The sequence below is a fragment of the Triticum dicoccoides genome, chromosome 1A (assembly GCF_002162155.2).
Source record: "Triticum dicoccoides isolate Atlit2015 ecotype Zavitan chromosome 1A, WEW_v2.0, whole genome shotgun sequence".
NCBI classification, from domain to species: Eukaryota; Viridiplantae; Streptophyta; class Magnoliopsida; order Poales; family Poaceae; genus Triticum; species Triticum dicoccoides.
The window spans coordinates 596,935,318-596,954,184 of record NC_041380.1 but is presented as its reverse complement, the minus strand read 5'-3'; the positions used below and the strand labels follow the sequence as shown (position 1 = coordinate 596,954,184).

Below are 18,867 nucleotides of genomic sequence, written 5' to 3'. Positions count from 1 at the left end.
ATAGTGTCGGTCCTATATGACTCTACTATTGTCGATATTTCAGCCTTTTATCGTCTCTTAGTTTGTTCTGGGTGTTGATCATCAACGTTTTGTATCCGCCTGATGCTACATTTTGAGTTACTAAAAACGCCCTTTATTGAAAAATCAAAGGGCGTCCTATACAAATGAAGGCATAATGCATATACACAGACTCCTCATCATATATGATAATCAAGGAAAAAAAATCGAGGAGTCGTCTGGCTATGGATTACAGGCCCAGTTTGTTAGCCCAGAATTGACGCATACACACACACAGGCGACAGGCCCAAGATGCCTCATCAAAGAGTATCCTATTCCTATCCACTGCCCGACCAGTTCCTCCACTCCCCTCCGGCTCAAGCCACCGCCGCCGCCGCCGGCGACTTCCTCTAGCCTGCTTGCTCTCCGCGAAATCCATGGCTGCGGCCGCGCATTGTGCCAGGTATACTTTTTTTGATCGAAAGGGGTTTCCCCCCGCTCCATTTTATAAAAACGAATCCATGGCTGCGGCCGCGCATTGTGCCAGGTATACTTCCAACATCCCTACACTTTCTCCTTGTTTCTCTCTCTCTCTCTCTCTCTCTCTCTCTCTCTCTCTCTCTCTCTCTTCTACACTGCTCACTTCGGATGCTGAGGCTCCGTTCCATTTACTTCGTTGCCGCCTAGTACTGTACTTATAGTAGCTCGCCTTCCCCACTGCCCTTGTAAATGAATACCTTGACATCAGTTCATCTTCCTACTGTAAGTAACTCGGCTGTCGTGTCAGAGTCCTGCTGAATTTCTTCAGTGAACAACGAACCTGAACGCTCACCGCACCAAATTGTGCATACGTACAGGTGCTGCCTAGTTAGTTCCCCTTCTTCACCGCATTTGTGATTTTGTAAATGAATACATTGACATCGGCTCAGCCTCCTACTGTAACTCGACGAGGCTGTCGTTTTCTACTGAATTTTTTCAGTGAACAAATAGCCTGAATGCTTACTGAACCAAATGGCACATACAGGGCGACCATGCGTTCCACGGCCTTCCAGTGCGCTGCTGCTACCGGGTACCGAACAGTCAAGCTTGCGCGCTGCAAGCGCTGCGTGTCGTCGGAGCAGAAAGGAATTCGGCGCCTTGATGGGTCAATACAGCATCGAGGGCTTGTTTCGCCCCGGCCATCCTTCAGAACACTGGCTTGCACAGGACGACCGTCCAACGACATGGATGAACGATGGGCCCATATTTGTTCTTCTGCACTTTCAGCCAAGCAGGGCGATATGATGGGGCAAGTGCAAGACGATTGTCCACCATCAAATGTGGAGTTAGGCAGTGCCTATCCCGGTGGTTTGTCAGAGAAGGAAATCGAAAGAAGACGAAAGATTAGTGCTGCAAACAAGGGGAAGGCTCCCTGGACCAAAGGAAGGAAATTAACCCAAGGTATGTCGGCCACGCTCTTGACAAGATTTTTTTACCTCAGCAAAACAGTTGTGCATGACAATGTGGTACACAAGCAGTATATGCCATGACAGTACAATCTGGAGGAGTAATACATTATCTCTTGTGTTGTAGAGCACAGGCAGCGCATCAAGCAGGGCACTATCGAGGCTCTGAGAGATCCCAAGGTGATGTCATGTAAGACACCGTTTTTTGCATCTGGCAAAGAATAAACTGCTCTTGTTATGGTCTGTGAACTCTCTGAAAATTCAATCCAGTTGCTCTCCTTTTTCCTTTTGTTATCCCAGGTTAAGAAGAAAATGCTAGGACACCGTCAGTTGCATAGGTAAATCGTAAATACATGTTTCTGTTATTTTAAGGTGTATAGATAAATAGCTGGTATGTAGCTCTGAAATTCTGTTTGGTCGTATTTCAGACAATCGAGCAAAGACAAAATAAGCGCCGCGCTGAGAAAGGTATGGGAGAGGAGAATGATTTCTGTCAGGTCAAGACAGATGATCCTTCGTATATGGTCAGAGAGTATCGCTGAGGCAGCGAAAGAAGGTGACCACGGGCAAGATAAGCTGGACTGGGACAGCTATGACAAGATACAGTCTGAGATGATGTCTGTGTTCCTTTGGAACAAAGAGAAAGAACGGGTAACCAAGAAGCTTAAAAGGGTGGTGACAAAAATTGTTGCCAAGAAGCTTCAAGCAGCAGCGAAAATGGAGCTACTGACTAAAAGAACAAAGAAGGCGAAACCTGAGAAGCTGGTGCTGCAAAAGTCAGATGCTCAGCCGAGACGGGTGTTGGCATCCACAAGACCGAAGCTTAAAGAGAGGCTGACCAAGGTAGTGGACATTTCCTATATTTGTCTGCATTGCGTCCTAATACGTTTTTCTGACATTTATGTCCTAATACTATTCTGACCCTCTGTTTACAGTGATGGTTAGTTACATAATCTGAAGCTATTTTTGTTTTGATCTGGAACAGGTTCACCATTTTCTTAACTATTTAGATCAGTTCTGTTTTATGAGAATGTGATAAGTACAGACATTTACGTCCTAATACTTTTGTGATCGAGCCTATATAGACATTTACGGAGTACATCCTAATACATTTCTGATTGATCCTAAAGCTTTTAGGCTTGTTACTTTTTGCTTGCAGTACTCCCCGCTTACAGAGATGGTTGGTGACATAATCTGAATTCCTTTGTCTGAAAAAAGGTCCATCAGTTACTGCCATAATTATTTAAATCATTTTTGTTTTATTAGAATGCCCCAAAAATCTAGACTCGTTCACCCTTTGGTCTTACTCCTTGCACCCATTGAAACATGCTGCTGCACGCTACACGGTTTTTTTCATCTTCATCTTGTCCTGACACTAACTCCAAGCTCTTACTTTTCATGATCGAAGTGGCACGGTCGCAAAAAGGAGCTCGAGATCGTGATAAGCGCACGGACAAGGGGTGGTGGAGGGCTGCGTAAGCCTGCGGTCGCGAGGCGAAGAGCGGTGGAGAGGCGAGCCGAGGTGGACCTGGTGACGGAGCCTGGGGCTCCCCCTGGCCGGCTGAAGGAGCTTCACTCGCCTTGCAAGGATGGGCTCCCCTGCGGTGACACCTGAAGAACCTGCACTGTTGAGCTCAGGCAGCAGGGTAGCATTTATGCATTCATGGAGTTCTTACATTGATGTTGATGATGTCTTGCTTTAGTTGGCCTCTGTGGATGATGACCAGTCAAGTGATGGTGTCTGTAACAGGCTGTGAGCTCTTGTGTTGTGTAGGCTGGTTCCCTCTGTCCCATAATGTAAGACCTTCTTTGACACGAGTGTAGTGTGAAAAAACGTCTTACATTATGAAATGAAACGGAGGGAGTACAATGTAAGATTCTCTTACAAGTTCTCTACAAAGAGAGGCAGATATTATATTTAACCAATCATTAATCATTGTCCAATTTTGGAAGGCGCTTTTCGCCTACTCTTTGATGATTCTATTATTTTTCTTCTGTTATCAAGTGAATTGAATTATTTTGCATTTTATTTTTTAAGAGAATTGCATTTTTTTGGTTAATGACTTTTATTTTTTTTAGGATCTTTTAATTTTTTTAGTGAGGCACCGAGATTAGTATCTTTCTCTGGCCTAAAAGCCAGCCTTTTTTTATTGAGGGGTGCCTAAAAGCTAGCCGATACCTACTTTTCAGCGAAGGGCTCGATGGTTCTCCTCAGCCCGGCCCAGGCCCAACATAACGCAGGCCGAAATCCCAAGCAGCCCCCGCAGTTCGTCTCTCCCTCCGCTCAGAGCCCTCACTCCCCCAACTCTCGCCAGGTGGCGGCGTCGGCGGCGGCGGGCGGGCGATCGGCGGGGCAGGTCCACGGCGTCCGTGCACCGGGCAGGCACGCGGGAGCTGCCGGAGCAGCTGCCGACCGATAGGCCGACCGTCTGGTGAGTGGTGAGACCCCTCCTCGCCCCGTAACCTCCCCAGATCCAGTAGCGCCAGGTCCCGTCTGGCTGGAAATGGCCGACTGAGGCGCTGGGCGTGCCATTAGCGCCGCCCAGAGGAGCAGGAGTCGACGCCGTTAGGGTTCTAGGAACCGCGGGGGTGGCTGTGGTTGTCCTTAGAACTAGCTGGCCGCCGCCGCCGTTTCTCGAGCTAGCTCCCTCCATGGATGGATTATTGCTGTTGTGGTGAGATCCCGAGCCGCCAGACTCGAGGGAGATGCAACTCCTCTTGCTTAGACGCAACTCCTCTTGGTCAGAAATCTAGGATGCACTCAAAAAAGGAACCTAGGATGCATTTGTACATGTGTGGTGTGGTCCTCCATTTCACTCATGTACACGCCACCCTCAGACTTGAATGCCAAGCGAGATGCCCGTGTTATGTGCCCAGTTCACTCACTTGGGTCGTGTAATTCAGTTCACTGCAACAAAAATTGCTGCTGCAGAGCATAACCTTGTTTTGCCCCTGTGATCCATATTTGCATATCTGATGTTGCTGCTGAAGCAGCAGCAGCATAATCTTGTCTTACCACTGTGATCCATATTTGTATGGGCGAGACTAAGATCGGATAGTGGCCTTCGCACTTCCTTTTCTGTATTTGTATGAGTGAAATGTACCACTCCTTTTCCTATACTGCATGGAAATAATGATGCCGAACATGTTGTGATGCGTACATGTCTGTCTAGGTCAAGCTGTTCTTAGGATGAGGTCCTCCAAGACTAATGGGAGCGTGCAGAAGGCAGGGAGAGTTAGCCATGCCCAGGGAGAAGGGCCGAGCTGGGTTCTTGTCGCGGGAGGAGTTCTGGTTAGCACGCTCTCGGTCAGACTTGGATGCAAGCTGAAGCAGATGTTTGATACCAAGAAGCAAAATAGTACATCCAGAGGTCTGATGCTCCCATTTGCAGTTCTAGTTCTAATTGCAGTCATATGTGCAGTCTGCTGAGTGCTGACTATCTGAATTTGCAGCCAAAAGAAGACCTGGAGCTTGTGAACTACACTCCAATCTGTACCGGTTTGATGATGAAACCAATTGCTACTGCTGTGTCTCAGGTAACTTGTGCTACAGCTTAATTTATGCTTGTTGCCGAGTATTCATGAGGTTGCAGCAAACTTTGCACCCTGCAGTGTTGAGTTTTTTCAGCTGGCATTGTAAATACAGTAACACAGTTGATGTCATTAACTATCATTGCATCATTGGATTATGAGATTACAGTTATGTAATCTTCCATACCTTGAACATAATCCATGAGTACTAAGCATGAAGCAAAAAATTAATCCACAAACTGGCAGTATACTGACAAAGTGGCTATATAGCGAGTTTAGCATTGTTAAATTGCACTGTTACACCCTTGACTGGGCTAACACTGGACGCTGTCTTGCTATTTTTATTTGACTTAATAGTTGTTGCAAAAAAGGCAGAAACAATGTTAACTGTTGGTTGTTATGTGCGGGAATTGCAGATGGTGGAGTGGAAATCAAGCAAGCACCTGCAAGTTCTTTATCGAAACCTGATGAACCCTCCCTTCCTCTTGCAAAGATACCAGGGCCAGAATCAAGCAAAGAGAACAGTGGCGTCATGTGGACGTCATCGCCTGACCGGCTTGAAGATCATCGCAGACCATTGCAGTACTCAAACAGTTCTGGCTCTCCCTGTGTTTCAGAATCAGGATCTGACATTTATATCAAGAGAGAGGTCATACAGAAGTTGAGACAGCACCTCAGGAGACGTGATGAGATGATCATGGAGATGCAAGCACAGATAGCTGATCTTAAGAACTCTCTCAGCATCGAGGAGACGCAGACCGCCAATTTGCAGTCCCAGCTGGATGGTGCCAATCGAGATCTGTTCGAATCCGACAGGGAGATCCAGCAGCTAAGGAAGATCATCGCAGATCATTGTGTGGCTGAAGCACTCTCCCGCGACAAGCCCTTGCAAGCTGGAAACTGGCAACCAGATGCCGCCAATGGGCATGCTAATGGCTATGCTGATAGCAGCATCGATGACCCTGAGCTGCACTGTATTGGTATTGAGAAGAGGAACGGCGAGGCAGAGAGGGTGGAGATGCTCAAGAGAGAGGTCGGCGAGCTGAAGGAGGTCATCGAAGGGAAGGACTTCCTGCTCCAGAGCTACAAGGAGCAGAAGGTGGAGCTCTGCTCGAAGATGAGAGAGCTGCAGGAAAGGCTCTCGGCACAGGTGCCCAACATCTTGTAGGATCTACTCGTCAACCTCGCTAAGGCGCAGTTTGCAAGGGCTAATGTAGCTAGCAAATTGGTGTCGTCAAGGGATTCACAGGAAAAGATTTCGTCGCACGTGCTAGGGTCTTTGCAGAATGTTTACATTGATTTGTTTCTTTCCTCTCAGTTTTTGTCATTGGTTGCTCAGTGTCAGAAAAAGGGCTTAGTTTTTTCTTTTTCAGTTGCTAGGGCTAAGGTAGCTTTAGATTGAACTTGGATGAGTGTTGTACAGGTATTTCGGTCTTGAGGCGTGATCATGTAATGTGCCCCCTCTTTTAGCTCAGCGTGGTTTACGCCGGTGTGGCTTCGAATATGTGGATGCTTACATTTCTGAAGTTTGCTTTGCTAGACACATCTGCCATGCATGTTTAAGAGAGAGAGAGAGAGAGAGAGAGAGAGAGAGAGAGAGAGAGAGAGAGAGAGAGAGAGAGAGAGAGCGAGAGAGCGAGAGAGCGAGAGAGAGAGAGATGGCTTTGTTTCTCTGTGTGTTTCTGATGCCGTGTGTTTGCAAAGACAGTTCAGTTCACTCCAGAAAATTGATGGATTGAGCAGCCTATAACAAATGGGCTTCATGTGTATGGGCACCAATGGAGCTCATCCATTCAGATTCCAAACAGGAAGCTCAGACCTTGTTATAATCTGATTAGGCTTGTGTAACTAGAGAGTACCCGTTAATGAGTGATACCTGCTTGGTGCTTTGCTTCATCACCGAAGAGTTTCTATCCTAGAATAGAATGTAGTAATGTTTCCTTCATTCCTGTGACAATCTTAACTAGTATGTTTCTTGTATATGCTGTTGCCCTGCCTAGAAAATGTATGGCATGTGGCAGCAGCACTCGGCTGTTGTGGCTTGTGCACTGGAGCACATGACCAAAATATGGCACTTGATCACTGAATCCTCCTGTGGTGCCACTGCCAGTAGCTGCAGTTTCTAATCTTGGTGCCATTTCTGATGAGAACCAACCAAGAGGGATGGGCATGCAGAGAAGATGATGATGATGGCTAGGCAGAGCTGGACCTCACTTGCTCTCCTCTGCTGTGCTCTGCTCCAGTCCACCATCATGGGAAGAAAGAAGGCCATATTTGCTCCAGTTCTAGTGCAAGTGCATGCAGCATGCAGCCAGCTTCTTCCTCACTAGGATCAGATATGGACACATATGGTCAACTCCTAGCACTGCAGGTCTTCAACTTGATCCATGCATGGCAATATGGCATGGCACAGCATCTAGCCAAGGTCTGCATGCATTGATGTGAGAGGTTGACACTGCCTTGCAACTTGCAACTGGGCATATGCGTCCATATCTTCCTAAGGAGTAGTTCAGATCCATACTCCAGCTTAACTTGGCATAGTGGTCGCGGGAAGCTCCCGAGTTCCAAACGGGGCCTCCTCGATCGCATTGACCTGATCTATGTCCAAATCCTGGCTCCGCCCCTGATTGATCGAATCGTCGCCGACGACGACAATTTTTCTTCGCTGGCCAGAAATAAATGCCCCCGTGTCATTAAGACGACGAATAGCAACAAACAGGAAGCTGGATGAGCAACATATAGGAGGAGTTTCTTCTCATGACACGGGTCTTGTTGGCCGGCGGATCGATCCGGGCCGTCGGTCGGGTGAGGGACGGCCGCGGCCCCTCGTGGAGCTGGTAGGGGGCAGTGCCCTCGCGGCCACGGCACAGGGAGCTGGATGATTGATCCGTTCGGCCGGCCAGCCAGCCATTTGTGACAGGCCGGACAGGGACGGCGGGATGGAGATGGACGCATGCCATGCCATGGCCGGCCCTCACATCACATGCATCATTCATCATGCATCATGCATCATGCATCATGCATGGTGCTAGCTAGAGACACGAGAATGTGAGAGGAGAGCAAGGAAATAATGCGGGCAGCGTACATGGAGTTTGGGGTTGTGGCCGAGGGTGGGCGTGCAGTGCATGCATGCGCACTGTGCTGGAGAATCGTTTGCTTGTGCACGCGCGCAGGACATTGACCATGCTACAGTGCAGTCCATGCCCACTCTACTTACCAGCTAGCCGATGCTAAGCTAAGCCTACCTACCAGTGCACCGTGCTGCTGTTGCAGTGCATGTGCATTGGCTTCGTGTGACACGGGGAACATGGCAAGGAGCCGGTTTGTCATGTCACATGGCGACGGGTACGTGATCGGTGCAAATCCATCGTCGGGTATGGGGTGTGACGTCGGCTCACACACACACACAGATGGATAGCATGCAGTGCAGGGCAGGGCATTGGGCATGTACAGACAGGTGTGCATATACTTGCACCGCTGGTAGTGTGTGTCTTGGTTAACATGGGGAATCAGTGTTGTGTCGCTGTGTACAATGTACTGATTTCAAAGCAAGCGCACACACGGTCACATAGAGAGATGCAGTAGTACGTACAGTTAGTTTGGAGCTACACACATCAATGCCCATGCATATCTACATAAGTTTCAGCATCATGAGCTTGGAGTGAGTGTGAGTGTCTGCGAGCATGAGCATGCATGCCAGGATAGGTAAACAAGTAGAGTGGGCATTGTGGATAGGGGTTGGGTAGGAGTTGGGGTAGGGGGTCCCGTGCGTGAATGAAAAGGAAAAGTCACTCCTCCCTTGTCATCTTCTTCTCATCCTCCTCCCTTCACCATATCCACATCCACCACTTTTCATCTAGCTATAGTAACCCCCCTCTCTCTCTATCTATCTCTCGCTGACCACTGCAGTTCAGGCTTCAATGCCAAGCAGTGTTTTATGAAGGAAAAACACATGCACGTGGCCCCACTCACGTGACAAATGCAATGCCCATTGCTTGCTTGCTTGCTTGCATGCATGATTAACCTTGAGATCAATGAGCACGCTCCCAACACATGACCAGCCCCAAAAGCAACCCTATCCGTCTACCTATTTACCCTGGAATTCTATCTGAATTGAAAGTGATCTGATAATGCATGCATATACAGAATGACTTGCGCGTGCTTTTTCGACAGAGTTTTTCGCCCTAGAGTTTCTTGATGAGATATGCATTATGTTTTCTTTCATTTTCTCTCTGCCGTCCATTGCTGGTTTCTGTGTTTGCCACCGAGCATTGCACTGTCTTTCTTTCTTTCTCTTCAGAGAAGAAATCTCAAAGGAAAAGAAGAAGGCATACAGAAAAGTAGAGAGAGGGACATGTCATGTCCACCGTTCTTAGATCTGTAGGAAAAGGCCAAGCCTCCAACTTTCAGTGTGCCACTTTACTACAACGCACATGTCAACAAGACAGACAAGCCAGTTGGGATTTGGAAGTAGCTACCTTGCTTGCTTGCTAGCTGCCCTGCATTTTATTCTAGTGCTTGCAAGTCATGTCACCATGATACATATATACGCTCACAACCCTGAGGGATAGGTACAGTACCACACATGACATGCTAACTGAAAAGCTAGCTGCAACTAATCTGGGAGTAATTGGCCCAAACCATATTTACTTGTTCTTTTAATTAGTCCCTGCTGATTTTTATGCGATGTCCCTATGCCCTTGTTCAGTACTTCAGTTTGGTTCCATCTGCTGGATGCAAGAGCAAGATAAATGATATATAATCTAGTTAGTGACTGAGCAAGGACTGAACCTACACATGCATGCAGGATGCAGCCTTTAATCTGATCCTGATGTGGCCAATGATCTTGCTCCGGTGTTTCATCGGATCCCCTTCCCCTGCACGGCCCTTGAGGCCCAATCATCTGACAGTGACAACAAAATTTAAACAAGAGGATAACCAGTTCACCACAGACCTAACCCTTGTTTTATGGTCTTGAGACCTAGTTGCATGGTAGATTATATTAGTTAATTATAAGAACCAATTGACCCTCCATGCATCCTGATGCACATTAATCCATCACATGATGCTGCTGGTGTCATCTGAGGTCATGCATGCATGATTATATTACAAAATATGGGTTTGCTGGCTGGTGGAGCATGCATCACAGGTTACAAAGTACAGCCAGGCCTTGAGTTGGAAGCAATGTCTATGTGTGGTTCTTCCAAGGCTGTGTGTGAAGCATCTGAGCAAGGAGGAGAATAAATAATGGTGCCATCACAGGTGGGGGTGCTGAGTGAGTGATCTGCATATGTATGTGCATTGAGTAAGGAGGACAGGTGTGCATGCACCCCCACCTGCTTTTCTCCACTCCTTTAGGGTTCAGGATTGTCCCCCAACAATCCCCCAACAACATTTATGTTGTGTTCTTCTGGGCAGGGGTGTCAAGAAAGCTCAGCACTAAGGTCAACTCCACCGCGCGACCTTAAACGGACGTCCGTTTTGTCCGGATTCTGTCCGTTTGGGTAGGGATTTGAGGCCGTGTCCGGGCCTGTCCTAGGATGCGGTGGCCGTGCGCCCAGCGCGCGGCCGAATCCTTTTGCCCCATCATGTCCGCGTCTATTTAAAAAAAAGCGATGTTTCAAATGCCAAGCCCCAGTTCACAACCCCAGTTCATCACGCCGGCAACAAAACCAGCGGCCTACACGACCATCGCCGGCATCCACCAGCGGCCGGCAACACAGCCAGCCTCCAAAATGAATAGTTGTCCTCGCCGGCAACACAGCCAGCGGCCGGCAACACAGACGGCCTCCAAAATGAATGTTTTTTCGCCGGCACACTGACAGCGGCCCAGCGGGCGGGCGGCACCCATGCCAGCCTCCAAAAAGAACGGCCACGCCGATCGGACGACCTAGTTCAGGCCTTCGGCGTCGAGCATCTCCTTCTGCTTGGCCTCGAACCAGGCCCTCGTCTTGTCGCTCATCTTCGACAAGTCCACACTCATGATCGCAAGGGCCACCTCCTTCGCTTTGGTGGCGGCATTGGTGGCCTCGATGTCGAGCTGCCTCTGCCTGGCCTTGACGTTGTCGGCCTCGATGTCGAGCTGCCTTTGCCGGGCGGCCTCTTCCATGTCGAGCTGCCTTTGCCAGGCCGCCTCCTCCATGTCTATCTTCCTTTTCTTGGCCGCCTCCTCCATCTCAAGCTTCTTTCTTTGAAGGTCTAGGTATTGCTTCATTTGCTCGTCCTTGCTTTGTCGCTTCTTCTCGTCCCTCACATCCTTTTGAGACAACATGCCATGCAAAGTGTCATGCAATGCCATGGACGAGGCATCACGTATGTCATCAACCTTGGAGTTGGTCTTGCCCCTCGGCCTCTTCAACGCCTCGCCATCTCCACCTCCGGCGAACTTGGACGTCTTCAATCCTCTCTTCCTTTGTAGTTCACGGTATTGGTCCTTGAACTTAGGGCAATTGTTGATGAGCGTCCAACAATGCGTAAGAGTGAATGGCTTGTCATTGTGCCGGGCCTTGAATGCCTCCAAAGATTGAAATGCCTACAGCACATGATCAACAAGTGAACATGCAAACATATACACGGCCAAAGTCTCATGGCCGTAGCAACGGAAAGGGCAAGAAAGAGGAGAGCATACCATGTCCCCAACGCCGAGTCCACTCACGGGCCGTGCTTCAACGCTCTCAAATGCGGCGCAATACTTGTTGCACTCTTGTTGGATGAACAACCATCTTTTTTGAATCGAGCCGATGCCACGGTTGCATGTAATTTGATAGGGCTCAAACATCTTCCTTTCATGAAATGTTTTGTGGACTCTCATCCAAAAAACAATGCCCTTTTGTTGCGCGCCGGTCCTTGGATCTTGGCTAATCTCCATCCAAGCTTGGCAAATCAACTTGTCCTCATCTTGTGTATATGAACCCATGTGAATGCTCTTCCGCTTCTTTTGTGCTTCCGCTCTTTGGGTGAGCTCGTCGATGAACAATGGCTCGCCACTAATATCAACATCATTGCCTTCATCTTCATCTTCACCTTCGACATAGATGTCATTGTCTTCATGCCACGAATCACCATGGTCGTAGTCAGCACGGTCATCGGCCTCTTCATCGGGCACGTACTGGGCGCGGCCATCCTGACTTTGGGTCTCCTCGGGGTCGTAGGCATGGCCATGCCCACCCTGGAAGATCACGTCCTCCATGTACTGGTTGTAGAAGGAGTCGTCGATCGTTGGCGTTGAGGTTGGCATTCCTTCAAACAACATGCGGGGGGCCGGCATGGTGCCCGTGAACGGTGCCCGCGCCTGCTTTCTTTGCATCTCGACGGACGGCCGCCCGCCGCTGCTGGACCCAGGCGTGACGTTGAGGTCGATGACGGCTGTGGGGCGTGGTGTGGACGGCGCGAACAAGCCCACGTCCGGCGACGCCGAGAAACGGGTCTGGCCGTCGTGCCTTGGCGGAGGAAAGCCGGGCGACATGGGTGCGGCGCGCGACGTCGGCGACTGGCAGTGCATAGGCCGGGCGACCGACGAGCATGTAGTCGCCGGGCCGACGGCCGCTGCATGGAACCCGGCCGGACGGCCCATGCCAAGCATGAGGATGGCGTGCGCTTTGTTGACGAGGTCCTCCTTCTCGTCGGCAGCGGCCCTTCGCCGCGCGGCCTCTCGCCGCGCGGCCTCCAGCTCCTCGCGCTGGGCGGCGAACTTGGCCGCGGCGGCATTGACCTTGACGGCCGCTCTCCGTTCCCTCCTCTTCGCCGAATCCGCGTCCAACTTGGCGATCTCCTCCGGCGTGCACTCCGACCGCGGCTTCCTTGGCGCCTTCTTCTTCACCTTTGCGGTCGGGTCGACGGCCAGGCCACCGGAACTCGGCGGGGCGTCGGCCATGGACGGGGGAGATAGGTGGCGGCGGGAGGGACGTGGGAGGGTTTGGGGCAAATGGCGCCAAATGGGCGTGGGGGGGTTTTGGTTTCTCCCACCGACAGGCGGGCCAGGGAAGGACAAGCGCGCGCGTCCCGCCCCTCGCGCGCTGTCCGTTTCACCCCAAAACCGGCGCAAACTTGGGCCGGGATGGGTCGAAAACAGACACAAAGCGGACAAAAGTCCGTTTGCGCCCGCGCGCTGGGCCGTCTCGTTTGTCCCTTTTACCCCAAACGGACGTGGGCGGACAGGATAGGGTCGCACGGTGGAGTTGGCCTAAGCTCAGCTAAGCTACTAGCTCACATGCTCCTGCACTACAGCCACTGCCCAATAACACACACTTGTTCCTTGGCTCTTGCCATGCTTGACAGCTCCTGCTGATACTGGTGGGGTGTGTCTTCTTGGGGCTAGCTAGATTTCCATGGGCTTAGGTATACCAAAGCCACACAGCCTGGCCACCTCAATCATTTTTGTTTCTTGCTCACCTGCCCTTGATTCAAATGGGTAGGCATTAATTTCCATGTTTAGGCTGATAATGCAAAGCACTGGATTAATCCTTAATCTGCAATTAACATCCAAGTAAGCCATCATTCATCTGTACAACTCCCTCCGTCCGGAAATACTTGTCCTAGAAATGGATAAAATGTATGTATCTATAACTAAAATAAACCTAGATACAACCATTTCGAGGACAAGTATTTCCGGACGGAGGGAGTACAAGGCAAAGGGGCTCATCTTCCAGTGCCTTCATTGGTGAAAAAAGAAACCTACTTATGCATAAATATTCTCTAACCAAGAAGTCAAGAGTCAAGACTGAACCAAAGTCTAGTACACTATGTCAGTAAATAAAACTCTCTGCTCAGTAAGTTATGCAGATTAATGATGAATCTGTTCTTCACTATACAGATAAGCGCGCGCACACACACACAACGTTTGGTTAATCGCTTGCTAATTAATCGAGGAGCAGAAAGAGCCTGCGCTGGTTTTCTTAATTGCTCCAACAACAGCGCAAGGGAATTAATCTGTGGATCTCATCACCATCATCATCAGCTGCTGTGGCATGGCATGCAGATAAGTATCTCACTGGACCTGCATGCAGACCTGACCTGGCAGGCAGGGCATGCATCCCTCACATGGCCTCCTCCTCCTCTGCTAATTAAGTGTAAGCCCGGATCAAATCTAGTTGTTTAAGGGCACCAAATCTTGGGAACATGGCTACAATGCTACCTACGTACCTTGCTTTGCACCCGGTCTACTTCTAACCTCTTCTAGTTAACTAGCATTTCATTGTTTTTTCCTCTATTGGGCATTGCAAGGTTTCAGTAATTAATTGCATGCATCAGACATAGCCGGTTTGGTTAATTAGGTTTTCTGTGTGTTCATGGAGTGTGCATGCAGTGCACACACGCATGAACATGTGTTCTAGCTAGCTGGCTGAGAGTATGATTGGGCCTGGATTAGGACCAGTCAAATCAAAATCATGAGCAAATCATTTGACAGGCTCAACATGTTAACTGGCTAGCCCACATCCACGGTTCCTAAATCCTGGTTAACAATCAACCGGCAAGCCAGAGTGTTCAACACTGTATATATACATATGTGATGGAGATGAAGTGCACTGTACACGTACAGGTGGTTGCTCTATTTTTAACAGGGGTACGTAGTCATATTCAACAGCCAATCATCTCATCTGCGCACTGCACTGCATCTGCATTATTGTCTGGGTCTGACCGCCCCATGCATCCATGCATGTGGAAGGGCAAAATTGTTTTGGTGCAACATTATTAATCCATTCATCTAGATCCCCAAATCTTCGAGCGGTTCCCCGCGAGAAAATATATTCAAGCAGTTGTTGTTTTCCTGTTGATTTGTAGATGCTGCAGGAAGACCAGTCTAGGGTGATTAATCCTGTGATGCGGATTAAGCACTGGTGGAAAAAATGCCTTTGGTCGCGGTTCGCAACTGCCATTAGTCGCGGTTGCGCAACCGCGACCAAATAAGCGCGACTAAAGCCCCCCACCTTTAGTCGCGGCTCCTTAAGAACCGCGACTAAAGGCCCGTCCACGTGGGCGCCAGGCGGCCGTCGGGGCGGAGGACCTTTAGTCGCGGTTCTTCTGGCCAATCGCGACTAAAGGCCGCCACAGGTTTAGGGTTTTAGCCCCCCCTAAACCTGTTTTCTGTTTAATTTGTATTGTTTTATTTCTTTTGTGCTTTATTTTAATTTTGAAGGAGTTTCATATATTCTACGGTACTACATACATGCATATGAATGTACAATTTCAAATAAATTTGAAATTAGAACCAAAAAGAATTCAAGAGGAATATACAATATATATTCAATATCATCGGATGACCATATACAATTTTGAACAAGTTTCCATACATGATTTAATGCATATAAAGTTCTACGTCCTCGTAATAGTGTTCTCCTTTAGGATGGAGGACTTCCCTGCTGAACCATCCAGCTAGTTCCTCTTGAAGTGGTCGGAAGCGAGCTTCTGGACTAAGCATCCACCGGAGGTTATTCCTCTGAGCATTGGTATCACTCGGAACCCGCTCAGAGGTGTATCTCCGGATCATCTCACAGACATAGTATCCACATAGATTGGTCTCCGGTGGCTGAATATCGCCAGCATTCTTAGCCTTTAACATTTTGAATTCTAGCTCTTTTTTGAATTCACCGACCTTTGTATCTACGAACCGTCTCCAAACCCTACGAGGCAAAGAAAATTAAATGAACAAGAGAGTTATTAATTAGTTACTTGATATTAGGAAATGAACGAAATAGGCCGATCGATATAGAGCGCAAATGAATGAAAATAATTACTTCTGCAGCATTCTTCTCATGCCGCCCCAAAGCTTTGGATCCATATTCACAGAGTCGTGGACGAGACATTCTGAGGTGTTAACTTTAATTACTAGCAGAATCCAGTGGAACCTGCGGACACGATACATGCACAGTACGTCATGCATAACTCATCGATTAGCCGGCCACATACCATGCATGGAGTAAACAAAAGAGAATGTGCTCAAGACAGAAACACTCACTCAAAATGGTAAGGAAATAGAATATCACTTTTGAGTTCCTGCTTTGTAAGAAACTGCCACAGGTCTGCCTCCACGTCGGCGGGGTAACGCTCCAACACATGTCCATTAACGATGTGTGGGCCAATGAACCCAACATCATGGATGTTCCTTACTCTGCATTCCTTAATCTTCATTCTGCATGTATAATAGCGGACACAACAATATAGTTAGGACATATATATAGTGCAGGCAATATGAACGAGATGGGGTAGAAATTAATAAATCACTTACAGAACGTAGCAACTGATGATAGATTTATCGAGCTCGCGCAGATTGAAAAGCTGGAACAATTCACTCAGTTCAATTTGTACATAGTAATGTTTGAAGTGATGCTCATGTCTAACTTCCGCATAAATATATTCTTTGGCGTTTTTATTTTTTATGTAACCCTTGTACCATTTCAGCAGACCTTTCATTTGTGGAGGTAGATCCTTTTCCTGCGCAGGCTCGACGAGAGGCCCATTCTTGACATATGTAATTACTACCTCCTTCACTGGCGCCTCATCAAGGCCTAACAATTCACGAAGAGTAATACCTAAGTTGGCCGCTTGTTCTCTGGCACTCGTTACAGTCAATCCCTGTGCTGCCGCAACTTGTATGATCTCGGGGGCATCCGGACAGAAGGCTTCCACTATAAGCGGGGCAATCGATTGTTTACTTTGTTCCCCGAGCTGGGCAACTTGTTTCCCGCTTTTTTTACTTTCGGCCTTCTCCCGCTCTTTGTTCTCCTTGAACATGAGTGCCTGCCTGCGAAGTTCACGTGCATAGTCGTTAGGCAGATTCTTCGCGGCTTGGGACGGTGTGCTCAAAAATGACTTAGCCCACTTCTTTTGCTCATCAGAAAATACTGGCTTGGGCTCGGGCTCTCTTTTCTTCTTGCAGTCCGCCTTCCATTTCTCCAAATCAGCAGCCGCGGCCGCGTCGACTTTCTCGGCACTACGTTCCCAAGGCCTTGTGGGGAGAGGCTTCAGTGATGGCTCCGGTACCTTTGTGGTCTTAGGTACATAAGGGTCCGGGTTAATAATCCAGGACTGCTTCTGCTTCTTTGCCGGAGGTGGATTGGGGGGCGGCGTCTGATCACCCGCCGGACGAGGACTGGGGGGCGGCGGCTGATCACCCGCCGGACGTTGTGGACTGGGGGGCGGCGTCGGCTGACGTGACGGAGGTGTAGGTGAACCGCCACCACCACCACCACCACCACCACCGCCACCGCCACCACCACCACCGTAGGGGGGTGGACTTGTTGTCCTTGGCGCCTCGCCTGGAAACTTGATAAACTTCTTTTGCCATAGAATGAAATGGCGCTTGACATCTCCAAGTCTTTTCTCCCCTTCAGGTGTAGCAATGTCAATCTCCAGGTCGTCAAACCCTTGGACTATGTCCTCCACCGTGACACGAGCATAGCCATCTTGAATGGGGTTGTTGTGGTGGAGTGCTCCAGGTAAACATGGTAAAGCACTGCCAATGGCTACCTTCATGGACATGTTCCCGATAGGATAATACAGATGACATTCTTTCATCTCCTTTATATCGTCCACGGGGTAGCGAGGAGGCTCCGGTGAAGTAATTTCGACCACCAGAGGTTCCGGTGCAGTAATTTCGACCACCAGAGGCTCCGGTGCAGTAATTTCGATCGTCGGTGCATCTGCACCAGCCGGTGGGGCCTCCGTGGAAGCCACGCTGCTTCTCCGCTGCTGGCTTCCGAGATCCGCTGGATGATCTTCATGCTGCACCCGAGCTGCATCTCTTTCGGCTACTAGTACACTCATGGTTTTCTTCATCACATCCATTTCCGATGCCAACCGCGCCACAACATCTGCTTCCCGATCCATCTTTCTCTTACGGCTTCTGTAACCGTACGGGTCATCGTTCTGGGGGAACCCTATTTTCCACGGAATGTGCCCCATGCCTCGTACACGTCCTCCGTGTTCAGGATTCCCGAGGGCTTTTGTCAGCGCGCCGTTCTCTCTGTTGAACTTGATCTTCCCCTGTTGAGCATCCCTCATTGCGTTAATAAGGGCTTGGGTGGGTTTAATTAATTTGCCCCGGTAAACACACTCCCCTGTCTCCGGGTTCAGCGTTCCCCCATGCCCGTACCACCAGCTTTTGGCCCTTGGGTCCCATCCCTTCGTACCTGGACGAATTCCTCGCGCCCTCAGCTCGTTCTCCATCTTCTCCAACCTAGGCACCCAAATGCGATACCCTCCTGGCGCCATAACATGATTGTACTCCTTCTTAGCCGCATTTTCCTTATTTTTTTTCGATATTTGAATGAACTGCTCCGATTTCTTTTGCTTCACAAATTCTGGCCAATCATGTTTCAGTTTCTCATATTGTCCTTTGAAATTCGGAGTCTTGTTCTGCTTGACAAAGTCATGGGCTAGATTTTGCTTGAATTTCCGGAATGCGTCGGCCATCTTATGAAGAGCGAACTGTTTGACTAGCCTCCTCCTCTCCTTGTTTTCCTCAATCTTGTTACCCTCCTCATCGAATTTGTTGTATTCCGGAGGTAGAACGAAATGTTCCATAAGCTTCTTGAAGCAATCTTTTTTTGTTCTCTTATCGACAAAAGTGAAACCATCAATTCGTGTCTTCTTTGGCTCATTCCACTCCTGGACGGTGATCGAGACGTTGTCTCTAACAATGGCTCCGCATTGGCTGACAAACTTGGTGGCGTTCTTGCGGGGCTCCAGCGGCCTGCCGGTTGCACTGTCGACAACCTCGATGGTGCATGTTTCTCCTTGTTTCATCGTCTTGGTTGCGCCACGCTTTGACGACGTACTCGATTGTTTCGACGATCCGGCCGAGGGCTAAAATAAGAAAGAGTCGCGCGCGTTAGTACACACATATTTATTCAAATCAGTTAGTTTGTATCACCAGAGGCTCAATGTATATATATAC

At 49.1% G+C, this 18,867-nt stretch overlaps 2 protein-coding genes across 6 annotated transcripts; both read left to right on the top strand.

Moving 5' to 3' along the window:
- Nucleotides 1–338: 338 nt before the first annotated feature.
- Nucleotides 339–3,375, top strand: LOC119294410. 4 transcript variants are annotated; one of them, XM_037572599.1, is made up of 7 exons: nucleotides 339–460; nucleotides 1,022–1,437; nucleotides 1,570–1,622; nucleotides 1,743–1,780; nucleotides 1,871–2,285; nucleotides 2,602–2,660; nucleotides 2,851–2,970. In XM_037572599.1, the coding sequence occupies exons 1-6, from the start codon at nucleotides 435–437 to the stop codon at nucleotides 2,638–2,640; spliced, it is 987 nt and encodes a 328-aa protein (XP_037428496.1). In that variant the 5' UTR covers nucleotides 339–434; the 3' UTR covers nucleotides 2,641–2,660; nucleotides 2,851–2,970. The 4 variants fall into 4 exon arrangements, with proteins under 4 accessions (XP_037428496.1, XP_037428485.1, XP_037428487.1 ...); XM_037572588.1 differs by lacking the exon at nucleotides 2,602–2,660 and having other exon boundaries at nucleotides 2,851–3,375; XM_037572590.1 differs by lacking the exons at nucleotides 339–460; nucleotides 2,602–2,660 and adding an exon at nucleotides 520–544 and having other exon boundaries at nucleotides 2,851–3,375.
- Nucleotides 3,376–3,717: 342 nt separating this feature from the next.
- LOC119294392 lies at nucleotides 3,718–6,477 on the top strand. Of its 2 annotated transcripts, none has more exons than XM_037572578.1 (4): nucleotides 3,718–3,874; nucleotides 4,616–4,813; nucleotides 4,896–4,979; nucleotides 5,390–6,477. In XM_037572578.1, exons 2-4 carry the CDS (start codon nucleotides 4,633–4,635, stop codon nucleotides 6,139–6,141), a joined length of 1,017 nt encoding a protein of 338 aa, XP_037428475.1. In that variant the 5' UTR covers nucleotides 3,718–3,874; nucleotides 4,616–4,632; the 3' UTR covers nucleotides 6,142–6,477. The 2 variants fall into 2 exon arrangements, with proteins under 2 accessions (XP_037428475.1, XP_037428479.1); XM_037572582.1 differs by having other exon boundaries at nucleotides 3,718–3,881.
- The last annotated feature ends 12,390 nt before the right edge of the window (nucleotides 6,478–18,867 follow it).

What these genes read in the sequence shown, in the direction of transcription:
- LOC119294410 (XM_037572588.1), top strand. Translation starts at nt 435, where the DNA reads ATGGCTGCGGCCGCGCATTGTGCCAG. An exon ending in GCGGCCGCGCATTGTGCCAG is followed by an intron (nt 461 to 1,021) that starts GTATACTTTTTT and finishes TGGCACATACAG; the next exon opens with GGCGACCATGCGTTCCACGG. An exon ending in GGACACCGTCAGTTGCATAG is followed by an intron (nt 1,781 to 1,870) that starts GTAAATCGTAAA and finishes GTCGTATTTCAG; the next exon opens with ACAATCGAGCAAAGACAAAA.
- LOC119294392 (XM_037572578.1), top strand. Translation starts at nt 4,633, where the DNA reads ATGAGGTCCTCCAAGACTAATGGGAGCGTGCAGAAGGCAGGGAGAGTT. An exon ending in GCAAAATAGTACATCCAGAG is followed by an intron (nt 4,814 to 4,895) that starts GTCTGATGCTCC and finishes CTGAATTTGCAG; the next exon opens with CCAAAAGAAGACCTGGAGCT. An exon ending in TTGCTACTGCTGTGTCTCAG is followed by an intron (nt 4,980 to 5,389) that starts GTAACTTGTGCT and finishes CGGGAATTGCAG; the next exon opens with ATGGTGGAGTGGAAATCAAG.